This window comes from Lepus europaeus, chromosome 18 (genome assembly GCF_033115175.1).
Source record: "Lepus europaeus isolate LE1 chromosome 18, mLepTim1.pri, whole genome shotgun sequence".
Taxonomy (NCBI): Eukaryota; Metazoa; Chordata; class Mammalia; order Lagomorpha; family Leporidae; genus Lepus; species Lepus europaeus.
Genome location: NC_084844.1, coordinates 32336197 through 32351195, shown reverse-complemented (window position 1 = coordinate 32351195; position 14999 = coordinate 32336197). Strand labels below are relative to the sequence as shown.

Below are 14999 nucleotides of genomic sequence, written 5' to 3'. Positions count from 1 at the left end.
GTGTGTCCCAAGCCACAGATCCTCCAACAAGCAGGGCACGTGCCTGACTGGGGAGTCTGCACTCACCTGATTTGCCGGAGCACGTCCACTTTCACTCTCTTATAGCCACCATAGTCCACGTAGCGAATCTCGACTTCATTGGTCTCCTCGTAGGAGGCTACCACCTGGGCTCGCCACCAGGCCCCATCCAGGCCCGGGGCCGCACAGATGACGGTTACTGCAGGGCAGGAGGAAGGTGGGTATGGACTCACTTGGCCCAGGGCTGGGCTGCCCTGACCACTGCTGACCACCTCCCTAAGTTCTTATTCAGAGGCTTGCACTCCATGGGGAGGGGCAGGAATGGCAATGTAACTCCAACAAAGTCTCCCCACAGCCAAGATGATCCAAGGGAAGAACTAGACATAGGAACTCAGCCTAGCTGTGTGCCTAGCTGTGTGTGTAGCTGGAAAAGCATTTCAGTCTAGACCCATTGCTCTGAAACGGGACACAGATTAGCCAGAACAAACCAAGGAAATACAGAACTCAGGTGCCAGACCCTGACTTACATTCCTGAGTATAGATCTCAATGGAGAGACTCAAGGGACTCTCAGGCCAGTGACAGCCAGGTCTTCTAGTCTTTGCCTCAGGACGGTGCTCAGAGCACAAGGCTGTGTGTCAAAGGGCCACACCCCTCCACCCTGGGGCAAACCATGGGTAAGAGTCCCCAGTGCAGCCCTTGCAACTGCTCTGGGTCATCAGGGATGAGGATCTGGGACATGGGGCTGGCTACACTGGGTCCTACCCCATCAAGGGAGCCCTTAATACAGATGCCTCTTGGACTCCGGTTCAGTCTTTACTGCTAAGTTGAACCAATTTTAAGTTTTCTAATGAAAACTAAATCCTTATGCTTCCAAAAGGGAAAAACCACAAAAAATGCTATAGATAAGATCCTGCTCCAATGTCACCTGGGCAAGTCACTGGATTGTAGAGGCTTAGTGTCCTCACATGCTAAATGGACATGACCCAAGCTACCACCAGGCTTGTTGGGCTGAGGATCTTTTAAAGAAACTGGTATATGCATCAAGTGTTTTTTTGTTTTTTTTGACAGGCAGAGTGGACAGTGAGAGAGAGAGACAGAGAGAAAGGTCTTCCTTTTTGCCGTTGGTTCACCCTCCAATGGCTGCCGCAGTTGGCACGCTGCGGCCGGCGCACCGCGCTGAACCGATGGCAGGAGCCAGGTGCTTCTCCTGGTCTCCCACGGGGTGCAGGGCCCAAGCACTTGGGCCATCCTCCACTGCACTCCCTGGCCACAGCAGAGAGCTGGCCTGGAAGAGGGGCAACCGGGATAGGATCGGTGCCCCGACCGGGACTAGAACCTGGTGTGCCGGCGCCGCAAGGCAGAGGATTAGCATATTGAGCCGCGGCGCCGGCTGCATCAAGTGTTTTTTGTATAACACATAGAGTGGCCAACCTTAATTCCCAGAACAAGTAGTTACTGCCCCATTTAACAGATTGTAAGTGGCAAGACTGAGATTTGAATCCATGCATCAAAACATTGTTCAACCAATGGAAACAGCAGCTTGGCCTGCTGGCCATTAGCTAGGTGGAGGAAACTCAGCCCAGCACCACTCCATAGCATTGGCAAGAATTCAGGGATGCCCTGCCCACGAAGGATCTCAGAATAACTTCCTCCTCACCAAGAACAAGGACAAGACATGCAGCCCTCAAGGATTCCCCCATGGCCTGGCCAGAGCCTGAGACTCGCCCGCCAGGCCCCAGGACAGCACTTACTTTCCACCGGGGTGGGCAAGGTAGGGATCCCAGGCTGAGAGTAGCAGAGGTACATCTGCTGGTCCAGACTGCGCAGTGCATGGAAAGTGGGGTGTGTGTGCTGCTGCACAAACAGGTGCCCCGCGTTGACCTGGTTGACCACGATGACCTCCACAGTGATGCCATCAGGCAGCATGAGCTGTAGAGGGGAGGGGCAGCAGGCACTGTGACATCCTTTAAGCCCCGAGGCCCCAGGACAAGTCTCTGAATTGGCACATCCTTAAAAGGTAGAGCAACTCAAAACAACACAGCACCCAGATGGCAGCCACCATGAGCTAGTTAGCCAGAGGCCCACTGTCCTGCAATACCAAGAGTGGCCTTTAGGAGGAGTGTCACCCCAAGGCAGTGCAGGGAGGTTCTGAGCATCCAATAGCCCACTGTGAATGTGGTATTGGGTCTCACACAGGTCTCATAGAGTCTTTCTGCCAGAGGTTCCTCTCCCTCCCACTTCCTTGATGAGTCTCTAAGACTCAGGGAGGTAAACAGAATGAAGCAATGATGAGAACGAGGTGCTGGGGGATAAGAGGCAGACAGCCCAGGCCCCTCAGGACCAGCAGCTGACCCTGGAAGCTCAGGGCCTGACAGTCTCTAGTCTGCATTCCTAAAGACAGGTCCACTTTCAAGTATGTAGCAGGGTCTGAGTCCTAGTTGTTCTTTCTGCAGCTTCGTGTCACCTCTTCTTCCCTACATTCCAGACATTCCGCAACTCACTGTCACTTTGGGACTCAGCAACCACACCCTATATCAAAGGCCCTGGAGGAACCCCCACATGGTCTCTAAAAGCCTTATTCCTCAACAGCAGTTTTCCCCATGCCCAGCCTCAGACAACATGTGGAGTGCTTGGGCCAACAGAGAGGCTGTTCTACCTTCCGGCCAGTGTCTACAAGAAGAGAAGCTCCCAGCAGAGTCCTGGCCGCCATGCTTCTCTGTCAGTTCAAGGCTCTGGAAGTGCGTGTCTCCAGATGACCTCCACAGTGAGGGAGCAGGAAGGGAAGGAAGACTACACAAAATCCTTCCTTACTTAATATGAAGGTTTGAGCCAGGCCTCCTGGAAACAAAACTGTAACTTGAGAATAAAGCATGGAGCAAATACTCCCAGAAAGCAAAAAGGGTTCCCTACCCCTTCCCTACAGCACAAGGGTCTTCCTAGGGGAAGACAGAACTGATATGTCTCTCAGCCTATACCAAACCCAGGGGAGGTCTTCTTGGAGCAGCAGGCCCAGCCCATTTTAGAGAACTGCAGGAAACGATCTTTGGCCCATAGAACCATAGAACGCTGCACTTCTCAGTGTGAGGGGCTGGACTGAGACCAGATGATATGACAGACCCCAAACATCCCGCAGCACCAGCACGCAGGGGCCCTCAAGATGCAGGCCCCTGTTCCTGCCAAACCCCCAGGTCAACTCTATAGAGCGACCCAGCATCTGGACCTGTGGGAGAACTCTGAGGGTGCTTCAAAAGGTTCTTAGCAACACAAAGTAAAATGATTATTTAATGCAAAAAAAAGTCTGAAGTCCGTATTTAGTTCTCTTTCAATTAGCAATTTCCACAAATGTTTGGAGATCCCTTACCTGTGTAGATTTAAACATTTTTGTACCAAACTTAAAAAATTTTTTTCCCATTTATTTGAAAGGCAGAGCAATAGCAGTGAGAGAGATTTTCCATCAACTGGTTCTTTCTCCAAATTCCCAAAACAGCCAGGGCTGTGCCAGTACAAAGCCTGGAGCCAAACTATCTGTGACACCCTTGTGGGTGGCATGGAAACAAATACTTAAGCCATCACCTGCTGCCTCTCACGGTGCACACTGCAACAAAGCTGACCCCAAAGTGAAGATAAAACTCAAACTCTGATACTCTAGGGGGCCGGTGCTGTGGTGCAGTGGGGGTTAACCCTCTGCCTGAGGTGCCAACATCCCATATGGGTGCCGGTTCTAGTCCCAGCTGCTCTTCTTGCAATCCAGCTCTTGGCTGTGGCCTGAGAGGGCAGTGGAAGATGGCCCAAGTGCTTGGGCCCCTGCACCCGCTTGGGAGACCGGGAAGAAGCACCTGGCTCCTGGCTTCGGATCAGCACAACTCCAGCTGTTGCGGCCATTTGGGGAGTAAACCAATGGAAGGAAGCCTTTCTGTCTTTCCCTCTCTGAACTCTGCCTCTCAAATAAATAAAAATCTTTAAACAAAAACAAAAACACAACTCAGGAGGCAGATCTCCAAAGAAGCTTAATAGCTGCACAACACTCATCCCTAAACTCATTTTTACTTCCATTTTCCCATGAACTATTTGAAATATCCTCATATTTATGAAATATAATCTAATTAGCTGGGGAGAGGGAAGAACCAGGGCTACTACTACACTCAGCTAGGAGAAAGAAACAAAGAACTTAGCGCAGCCCCATCCAAATCCACAGCAGGTGCAACCCAGGCCTCAGGTGGTGGGCAATGATAAAATACCATCTTCAAGGAGCTTCAGACCAGTCTCCTGGTTGAACCATGACCCTTTCTAGGCTAATGCCTACATGACCCACAAGGTGTCCAGGTGGCAGTGCCAGGGCAGAGTGGTCCTCCTACATAGAGATCAAGAGGCCTCTGGCTTCCTGTCAGCACTTGGCCCCCTACCAAGAGAACATGGATTGAGCAGAGGAAGTAATTTTACCCTGGGCCTTCTGGGCTCCAACTGGGGAGTTTCTTATATGGAGTTCTGTAGAGAGAAGGGGCAGGCAAAGTTCTGCCCACCCAGGAGATGCTTACCCAAGATGTCACTGGTAGAGAAGGTAGTGCAAGAGAAGGCAATGGGGGAGCGTAGATATTGGTGAGGTTCAGTTCCTTGAACTTCTTTCCAATCAAGTTCAATGCTTTGTCAACATGATGCTGAGAACCTAGATGGAGGTGGAGGTGGGACACACGACCACTGCAGGTAAGAGGAAAATCACAGCAGAAACAAAGGCGCACATATTCCCCCCACTCTGTTCCACAGGACTTCTTCTGAACTCAAGGGCATCTTTAAGGAAGAAAGGCCCCCAAACTCATTCACATCTCAAATGATACACCACTTGGCCGGCGCCACGGCTCACTTGGCTAATTCTCCGCCTGTGGCACCGGCACCCGGGGTTCTAGTCCCGGTTGGGGCACCAGATTCTGTCCTGGTTGCTCTTCTTCCAGTCCAGCTCTCTGCTGTGGCCCGAGAGGGCAGTGGAGGATGGCCCAAGTGCTTGGGCCCTGCACCTGCATGGGAGACCAGGAGGAAGCGCCTGGTTCCTGGCTTCGGATCGGTGCAGCACGCTGGCCGTAGCAGCCATTTGGGGGGTGAACTAAGGGAAGGAAGCCCTTTCTCTCTCTCGCTCTCTCTCTCTCTCTCACACTGTCTAACATATCCTTGACTTTATTAAAAAAAAAAAAAAAGATACACCTCTGCTGTTTTGGTCCTGCTTTGAATGCAACTGGAGGCTGGCAAACAGAAAAAGGCCTGGCCCTCATCAACTAGAGATCTGGTGGGAAAGGACCTAAGTCACTGAAGCCCCTGAACTGGGGAAGGGGCTGAGAGAAAACACCAGGGGTCCTTTGACCTGGGATGAGGAGCAGGGGTTTCTATTTAGGGACTCAGATTCCAAAAGGAGAGTAGTTGGGACTGCAACATTTCCATTTACTTACATTCCAGGTATGAACACTAACAGGGCAGCAGCTACCACTGACCTTCTATGTGGCAGATCTGGATGTTCTGGGTGTAAGGCAGGGTGGAGATATAGATTTTGGCACCAGATGTTTGCTTCAGGAAACTCACATAACGTCCCTGCTTGCCAATTAGTCGACCAACTAAGTGCTTCCAGAAAGAGAGAAAGAGATGAGAGATGAGAGGGTTAACCAATTCCCTTTACTCCTAGAGACCTGCTTTTGCTTTACAGGAGGTCAAGCTCAAACATGTTAACTGTTCACGTGTCAGAATTTAGAAATATAACTTTATAAATATTTTACCAGTGAAGACACAAGCCCTGAGAGGCCACAGAACCTACCCAAGGTCAAAAAGCTGATCAGCACTTCAACAAAGCAGTTCTCACTTCACCCCTAAAAACATGGCCCAGACCCAAAAAGTTGCAAGGCAGGGTCTCTTCTCCAAAATCCACACTGAGAGTTTTAACATCACAAGGGTTGAGTGTGATTCCTTCTAGCCCTCCTCCGAGCCTAGTCAGGTCCAAAGATACAGGGGCTCAGTTGAAGAGGCACCCTTGGGCCCCCACTGCCCTCGGATATCAGGCTGGGACCTTCACAGCCAGAGGCACGCACAAGCACCCAGTGAGCTACAGGGCAAGACAGCCAGCAGCAGCCAAACTTAGCCATGATGTAAGACAAGCTCCCAAAGAACCCCCAATGACCCCACCTCAGCAGAGCTCCTAAGGACACCATTCCCTCCTCACCCAAAGGAGTCTCCTTGTGCCCTTGGTAAGCGCTGGGAGAGAAGAGGGCAGGGTTGCTAACGGGGTCAGCAGAGGAGGAAACCACCAAGAGAGATGGCAGCCCTAGGTCCAAACAGTCATCCTGACCCAGGAGACAAGTGCCCCAGAATGCAGGCTGCCAACTACTCCTGAGCCCCAGAGATAAACATCAAACCAAAGTAGTAAGTTGTACCTTTAGAAAGGCAAGAAGCTAGCAACCATTTAAGAGCTCTGGAATTGGGGACTAGTGAAGCAAATTGACATTCACACAATGAATAATGCAGTTAAAATTAGATTTTCAAAGAATAACTGGAAAATTAAATTGTTAAATATTTAAAAGTATTAATTAAAGCAACATAATCTCAGTTTTGTTTAAAAACCACAGGGTGCAAGACAAGAAAGAAATAAAAGTCTTCATAGTCTCTCTCAGGGGGTGGGATTAGAGCCGGTTCTTATTTTCTTCATATATTTCTACACTTTTCAAGCCCTTTAAAATATGGATTTATGCTTTGCTGCACTATAACACACTTTGCACTGGAGATTGGCCAGAGCACAGTGAAGGGGTTGGGGTCCCATGTCCTCAGCCTGGATCTTTGCTAGTATGTGTTTCCAAACACATCTGAGTCCCAGAACTCACAGGGTCCCAGGGGAGAGAGCAGGCTGCAAATCTCAGGGGTACAAGAGTAAGGGGCTCCAGCAGGCTGCTCCCTGATCCTGGGCAAAGTGCAGTGTTCCCTCTCCCTTCACCTCTGGCTCCCTCAGGCCCTGCCGCCACCTCCTCCAAAGTCTGGTGGCCCTGGGCCCGGGAGCTGAGTCTGTCCCAACTCAGCCTACAGGGATGCTGCACCCTTACCTTTGGCACCTCGATCTCCCAGACGATGAGGTCAACTTTGTTAGGGTTGCAGCCTGCCTGGGCGTTGTGCGAACTGTCAGTCTTCTGGAGGCTGCAGCAGCTATCAGCTGAATCCATGCTGTTCCCGTCAGAACCTGCGCGAAGGAAGCAGCACACGCACACGCACAGCCCAGCTCAGAGCAGCCAATGCCTCAGAACCTCCCGGAATTCTCAAGCCCAGAGCCCCCACCCCACAAAACTTGGCAGGTGACTGTCAACTCAGTCTAGAAGGCTCAGAACCACCCCAGTGAAAGAGGACTGGGGGTGTCCAGGCACCTAATTTTAGCTTGTGTCTTACAGTCCCACTTGCTCAGTTGGCAGCCACGCCTAGCCACAGCTGCTGGAGCAGACACAAGTGGTGAACTGGGAAGAAGCGGCCTCCAGACCCATGGAGGGGAGGCCAAAGGACAAGGAGGGAGTGGTTCAGAGGTCAGCACTGTCCCAAAAGTTGGCCCATTCTTACAACACTTTTAATTTTCCCAGCCCCTCAAACCCAGGGACATCGGGCTCCCAAATGCCAAGCAGAGCAAAATAAGAGTCCTCAGTGGCCTCAGGGCCCCATGCTTATCCCTGCCCAAGGCTCTGCTCAGTTGCCAGCCAGATGTAAATGAGGGAGAGTGGGCTTTCTTGCCCTTGTCTTAGGCCCGAATTGTGCAAATCTGAATACTCTTTGAGGTTTGCTCTGATACCCCCTGGTCAAAAGGCCAAAGGCAGCACTAAAGTTCACTCCCAAAAAGACAGTGGGAAGCACCAACCTTTGTTCCTTTTTGTTCAAGAGATTGCCTAAGGGACCACAGCAGGGGTCCAGAGACACCCTGCCCCCCAAGAGAAGCAGCTCTGACTTAAATACGGACAGCTCAATCACCAGAAACAAATCACTCCTGAGCATCTGTTAATTAGTTTCTTTTCCACATGGTTTTCCCAAACTCTAGGCCTAATCCTCTGCCAAACAATCCATGCAGGATCTGGATGTAGAGGACTAAGGCTTAGGAGATTCTGCTCCCAGCTAGAGTCAGATTCCAAGTGATCTCTCAACACCTGGAGCTCAGGACAGCCCATGCGGGGAAAGCTACCCCTTGAACAACAAGGCAGCATGGCAAGCCTGCCAGATGCAGAGCAGGCTAGGGCTCTGCTCCTATACAGCTCCAGACTGTCCAACAGGACAGGCCTAGCCAAGACCAGCCGCTCTGCAGGTACCCAGGAGAGGCTCTGAACCACACCAGCACTTCAGCAGGCTGCATTCAAAGGTCAGTTTCCAACTTGGCCAAGCAAATCTTGCATCCCTCTCTGGTCCTCCTGCACAGAGCAGGGCTACTGTGAGAATGCATGTGGGGCATTAGCCTGGGGCTCAGCTCAGTGGATGCCATTACCAGGCTCTGATTGACCACTCCTAAGCCTCCCTAGCCCGTCATTTAGCCTCAGTTACAGCCTTCCCTTCGGCAAAGACTAAACTCGGCAGCCTTCAAGCCATCTGAGTTGCTTCTACAGTCACTCTAGAGTCAGGATGCAAGGCTAAGGACTTGTTGATAACGCTGAGGGGCAGCAGACAAAGGAAAACACCTTTATTCCTTAAAGTTTTCTCTACCCATTTTAAGATGCAATTTTTTTGAAAACATCCCTGACGTTAGGATGCATCTTACAGTATTGGTCTTCTATAATCATGATTGGCAGTTTTTTCTTTTAGATAAAACAACATCTTAATCTGTAGCTTCTTATAGGTGACAAAATGTACCATGGAGTACACTCCAAGTGCTGTCAAAAGTAATAAAACTCCCAAGATAGATCTCCAACCTTCTTTGTTGAAGTGGGAGAGAAGGATCCAAGACCAACAAGTCCAAGAGCTCTGTAGGGTCACCCTGGCCTTTCCCGAGAAATCAGAACACTCCAGGGTGGCTGCAAAGCAGGGTCACAGCTGCTGATCTGTCTGTGAGCTCTCTGAATGAACTGTCTACACTGGAGTCAGCACCCGAAAAACCTAGCAGACGCTTCATTACCAAGGTGCCCCCACTTTCCCAGCTGCGCAGAAAATGGCAGAGGCTCTCTCTGCAAAGGAATAGTACCAGCAATCACTCAGAAAAACTTGAGCCTCCCACAAGTACCCCAAGCCTTCTCTGGGCACTTACCCTGAATGAGCTTCTGGAGGAGGAAAGTGGGTGAAGACATGGGAACAAGCACATGATTAAAAGGAGAACAACTGTAACAAAGCACACACCTATCCTTGGTGCTCAGGGGGAATGACCCTAAGCAGGCCTCTTCAATAGAGGTCAGTGCGTACTAGAGGCACAGTAAGGTGGATCAATGAACACAACCTTGAGTGGATTCCTTCTGATAGGCCAACGCCTGGAGAGGGTCACTGGTGAACTACCAAGTGATAGTTCCCATGGCTTTGGGGGTCACAGGGCAGCTAACTCCTCAGTTACCCGCCAGTGCTCTGCAGTGCCTGACTCTGCAGGCTGGCTGGGATTCAGGGTAGAAGAGTGCCCTTACCTTATGTAGAAGTGGCAGAAGAGAGAGGTGGACCAGCAGCCGTTCCCTAACAAACAAAGGGAGACCCCCGATCCTCTAAGTGATCACCCAAGACCCTCCTACCTCCCGAATGATCTGCTTCTGCATCCATGGTCCATCCATCCTCAGCCCCCAAGTCTGACAACTCCCCCTTCAGCACCCCATTGCTGAAGGGCACAGTACTTTCTGGCAGCGGTGGGGTGATGGCTTTGTCCCTGGGGCTGGAGGTGGTCTCTGTGCAAGAGTCTCCGAGCCCAGAAGTGCTGACAGACTCTGAGCACTGCCCCGAAGAAGTCACTGAAGCCACTGAACAGCCCTGGCCATCATCCGACATGCAGGTGTCACACACGGTATCTTCCACCAGGATGCAGGCATCATCCTGCACCCCTCCCAGGGAGGCAGCCAGTGCTGGGCAGGGGGCCAGGGAGATGTGGTGTGCAGAGTTCTTTGGCTTGCCATCCTTGCTGGGGCTGGACAGAGGGCTGCTCAGGCAGCTCACATAGGTCTTTGGGGTTGGCAAGTCTTCAGCTGGCAGGCCTGGCAAGGGCAACGCAGTGTCTGATGGTTCGGCAGCTGCCTCCACTGTGGCCAGGGTGGGCTCTGCAGCCTCTTGCCCTAGGACAGTTTTCTGGCTGACAGGAGCACAGCCCTCCTCCTTTTGCCCCTGGAGCTGAGTGGCCGAGGCCTGATAAATGCGATCTGCAATCTTGCCCACCGTGGTGGCCAGCACCTCTTCAGTTGCTTCCAAGATCACTTGGGAGATTATCTGGAAGGCAGCCTGCTCAATCTTCTCAGTTTTATCCTCAGTCTCCTCTTTGCCCAGTTCTCCCATGAGGTCTCTGTCCCAGACTTTGCCACCTCTGACCCGGGATGTTGGCATCTCATCATCCTTGGCCAGCTCCATGGGAGCTGACTCCATGAAGCTACTTAACAACTTCCCTATTGCGCACTCTTCCTTTTGCAGGGGCACAACCGCCTGGGGCAGGCTGCTCTTCCCCTTCTCCCTGCCTCCTCCTAAGGGGGACAGGCTGGGGCCCTTGCAGCTCTCCAGCTCTGAGACATGCTCGTGAGACAACAGACCTTCTTCCAGAACATTTTCCCCCAGCACTGCATCACCGGTCCCTTCAGTCCCACCTGTTTCTCTGGCCCTCTCCCCAGGACCATGCTTTTCTGTGGAGGCCATAGATTGGTCAGGCCAGCCCTTCCCAGGTGCCTTGCTGAGAATGGACTCTCGTTTACACACCTCAGCTGCTTCATGGGGGAACTGTACACCCTTTGGGGATGGAAGAGGACACTCTGGAGGAATTGATTTGGCCTCATCACCCATTAGGGCGAGTTCCACCTTTGCACTGTCACCTTTGCAGGTTCCTGGCTGAGATCTGGCATCTGTGGCATTCGGAAGGCTGCCCGAGGACTCTGATCGACGCCTGGTTGGGTGCGTCCGCAGCAAGGCTGGGGGCTCCACAGAAGGTTTAGTCAGTTCCTTTTCTGGCGGCAGAGTGACACTGGGGGATGTGGACACAACTCTGGGACAGGCCTCTTCCATGGGGAGCGGCTCCTGGATGGCAGGGTCAGCCCTCAGCTCCACAGCACCAGCCTCTGCCTGCCTATCATGGCTGCTGACTTGCTCTTTTTTACGAGAGAAAAACCACCACCAGCCGAGGAGTGCCAGCATCCCAGGCAATGCCAAGGGGAAGAGTGAGCGCAACTGGATTGCCATCCTGGAGGCTGGAGATAATTAAACCTGGGAAGAGCAGGGGAGAGGGGGAGAAGGGATGTTACAGGAGCCAAGTAAGAGGATACTCATGACTGCATGTGCAAGCCAACAGGTGAAGCCCAGCTATCTTGTTCTCTCCATCTCTGGCCCAAGTCAGGGAGGTCTGCTCTTGCACCCACTCACACCCTCTGGTGATCCTCTGGGGTGAGTGGCCAGGAAATGCACCCCTACTCTGCTTTCATTCACACACACTCCTTTGAAACAAACTGAACACTCTCTTCTTCAGCCCAAACCCCTCCCTTCACCACTTCACAATGCCAGTTTCTCCCTATGTCTCTCCAAAAGGACTGGTTAGGTTTAGTGTGGCTTAGTTCTCTAAATTCCCACAACAGGTCTCCAAAAAATCACAAGTCAATGAAACTGGTCCGTTACACAGCAATAGGTGGCCAGAAGGTGAGGGACCAACACCACACACACAGTCACGGTAAGATCCACGTGAGATGGGCAGAACTCATGTTTATCAGAGCTGATGAGGGTGTCCTAGGACTCCAGCGTAGTGTGGGTTTATCCTGTAGACAGCAGAACCAGTACAGATATGCAAAGCACATACCAAACTGTTTCCAGAAGGTGACTCCAGGACAGGGTAACAGTATATTATGTAAGAGAACACAGACCAAGCAAGGAGAAATGGAAAGGGCTCAGGAAGGCACAGATGTGTAAAGGTGATGGGAAACTCAGTTTTCTTCTTCCGTAAGAGAGGGACACGGGGGACCCAACTCTTAATGGCTGCCCTAAGGATAAGCTGAGATATGTACATTAAGTGCTCTGCAAAGCAGGGTTAGCTCTCATTAAAGGCATGGAATAGTTTAATTTATATCTAGTACCTCCCTGACCAGCAGATTTTAGATTAGTTTGCAAAAATTATGTCTTCCTTTTTTTTTTTTTTAAATTTTTGACAGGCAGAGTGGACAGTGAGAGAGAGAGACAGAGAGAAAGGTCTTCCTTTGCCGTTGGTTCACCCTCCAATGGCTGCCACGGACGGCACACCGCGCTGATCCCAAAGCAGGAGCCAGGTGCTTTTCCTGGTCTCCCATGGGGTGCAGGGCCCAAGCACTTGGGCCATCCTCCTCTGCACTCCCGGGCCACAGCAGAGAGCTGGCCTGGAAGAGGGGCAACAGGGACAGAATCCGGTGCCCCGACCAGGACTAGGACCTGGTGTGCCAGCGCCGCTAGGCGGAGGATTAGCCTGTTGAGCCACGGCGCCGGACAAAAATTATGTCTTCCTAAAACCAAAAATCTTCCAGCTGATATGGTGAATCACACCTTATTTGGGTTGGAGTGTTGTTGGAGAGATTGTAAATGCAAACGCTCTAACAGCTTTTACTGGTTCTCCAGCAACAGGAGGGCTTCAGTTCTTTCACCAGCTCCCCACACGGTTCTATTGTCCTGCAGAATAGACTGGGAATTGCCACTCCAGAACAGTGCCATCCACAACAGTGCTGAACATGACCAGGAACCTGCTAGACACGAGTTACAGCAAACAGGACCAGGTCTGCATTTTAACAAGCCCTCCCCCAGGGAACTCATAGGCACATAACAGTCTGTGAAGCAATGCTAGAGGCACTCTGCTCCCACAGTGATGGGGGTAGGAGGGCCTAAGTTCCTCCTTCTTTAAAGACAAATGTTCTTGCTAATATTTGAAGATGAGGCAATGAGCTTTAAAGTACAGGGCAGAGCTAAGCAATGTCAAGGGTTAACTTTGTAGCAACCTCTCCAGGCAGAAAGTGACAATGTATCCAACTCACACAACCCACTTTTGCTAGATGCCTTGCTTTTGTATCCACCTGGTTCCACAGGTATTCCTATCTAAAGGTTAGGACTACTCAAAGTTGTGAAACCAAGGTACAGAAACTCAAATTTTAGTCCACATTAAATCTAGAACCCACAAATAGGTAGATCTGTGAGGAAGAGGCATTGTATGGGCCAATAAAGTTCACATTATCTTTTTGGAGAGCTTTAATAATGTTGTTTAAAACTTTATGACCATACCCTGTGACCCAGAAATCCCACACCTAGAATCTTAAAACAAAACACCACACACCTCAGCATAGGCTGAGTTCTACATAATAATGCCCACTGGGAAATCATGTGAAATAAAACCAAGATTAACCTGTCAGGAGAGTCGCTGACATTGAGTTTGTGCGCATACCAACGATAGAGAAAGAAGCCAACTCAATGTACTGTCAGGGAAAAAGCACCATGACATAGAAAACTGAAGCTAGAAATCACGCATGTGATTCTATATCCTTATAACCCCATAGAAAAACTGGGAACAAACAGCATAACCAAACCATCCAATTGTGGAAGAGGGGAAACTTCCACACACTGGCCTCATATCTTAGAAACTGGCTGTACTCATTTAACAGTGCTAAGAGTTTTTAATAGGTTCCTTGGCATTTTTTAAAAAGATTTATTTTATTTATTTGAAAGAGTTACAGAGAGAGGTACAGACAGAGAGAGAGGGGTCTACCATCCACTGGCTCACCACCAGATGGCCGCAACAGCTGGAGCTGTGCCAATCCAAAGCCAGGAGCTTCTTCAGGGTCTCCTATGCATGTGCAGGGACCCAAGGACTTGAGCCATCTTCTACTGCTTTCCTAGGCCATAGCAGAGAGTTGGATCAAAAGAGGAGCAGCTGGGACTAGAACCAGTGCCCATATGGGATGCCGGAGCTTCAGGCCAGGGTGTTAACCCGCTGCAACACAGTGCAGGCCCCTCCTTGGCACCTCTAAACTCCCAATACAGAAGGCTCTACAGCTGTGAAGAGTTCTAATTTTTCTAACATGGTTCTCCAACTTGGTTTTTTTTTTTTTTTTTTTTTTTTGACAGGCAGAGTGGACAGTGAGAGAGAGAGAGACAGAGAGAAAGGTCTTCCTTTGTCCTCCAATGGCCGCCGCGGCCGGCGCACCGTGCTGATCTGAAGCCAGGAGCCAGGTGCTTCTCCTGGTCTCCCATGGGGTGCAGGGCCCAAGCACTTGGGCCATCCTCCACTGCACTCCCGGGCCATAGCAGAGAGCTGGCCTGGAAGAGGGGCAACCGGGACAGAATCCGGTGCCCCGACTGGGACTAGAACCCGGTATGCCGGTGCCGCAAGGCGGAGGATTAGCCTATTGAGCAACGGCGCGGGCCCCAACTTGGCTTTACATTATCATCATGTGGGAAGTTTCCAGTAGCTTAAGGCCAACAGGGCACCCTGAGGGGGAAACCCGGGTAAAAGGGTTTTTTTAAACCCAGGTGATTCTAATGTGGGTAGAGTTCTGAGAATCTCATGCAATGGTTAAAACCACTGCTTGAGATGATGGCATCCCATGTCAGAGTGCCAGTTCAATCCCAACTTCTGATCCAACTCCCTGTTAATGTGCATGAGAAAGCAGCAAAAGATAGCCTGGGTAGTTAGGCCCCTGCCACCAACATGGGAGACCTGGACAGTTTCTGGGTCCTTGCTTTGGACTAGACCAGCCCAGCCATTGTGGCAATTTGGAGTGAATCAGTGGGAGGAAGATCTTTTTGTCTCCTCTCCCTCTTTCTCTGACATTCTGCCTTTCAAATAAATCTTTTTTTTTTCCTTAAAAAATAGCAAATTTCAGGAGAT

The 14999-nt window shown here is 50.9% G+C and overlaps 1 protein-coding gene across 3 annotated transcripts in view; it reads right to left on the bottom strand.

The window, feature by feature from the left end:
- AKAP1 (A-kinase anchoring protein 1) overlaps nucleotides 1–14999 on the bottom strand; it is a 56885-nt gene that overhangs the window by 28245 nt on the left and 13641 nt on the right. For all 3 annotated transcript variants that reach the window (XM_062175385.1, XM_062175383.1, XM_062175384.1), the window contains 6 exons: nucleotides 9715–11374; nucleotides 7087–7220; nucleotides 5497–5623; nucleotides 4555–4682; nucleotides 1771–1948; nucleotides 67–217 (listed from right to left, as the gene is read on the bottom strand). In XM_062175385.1, the coding sequence (XP_062031369.1) occupies nucleotides 67–217; nucleotides 1771–1948; nucleotides 4555–4682; nucleotides 5497–5623; nucleotides 7087–7220; nucleotides 9715–11350 (2354 nt within the window). In that variant the 5' untranslated portion in view covers nucleotides 11351–11374. The remainder of the gene's footprint in view (nucleotides 1–66; nucleotides 218–1770; nucleotides 1949–4554; nucleotides 4683–5496; nucleotides 5624–7086; nucleotides 7221–9714; nucleotides 11375–14999) is intronic.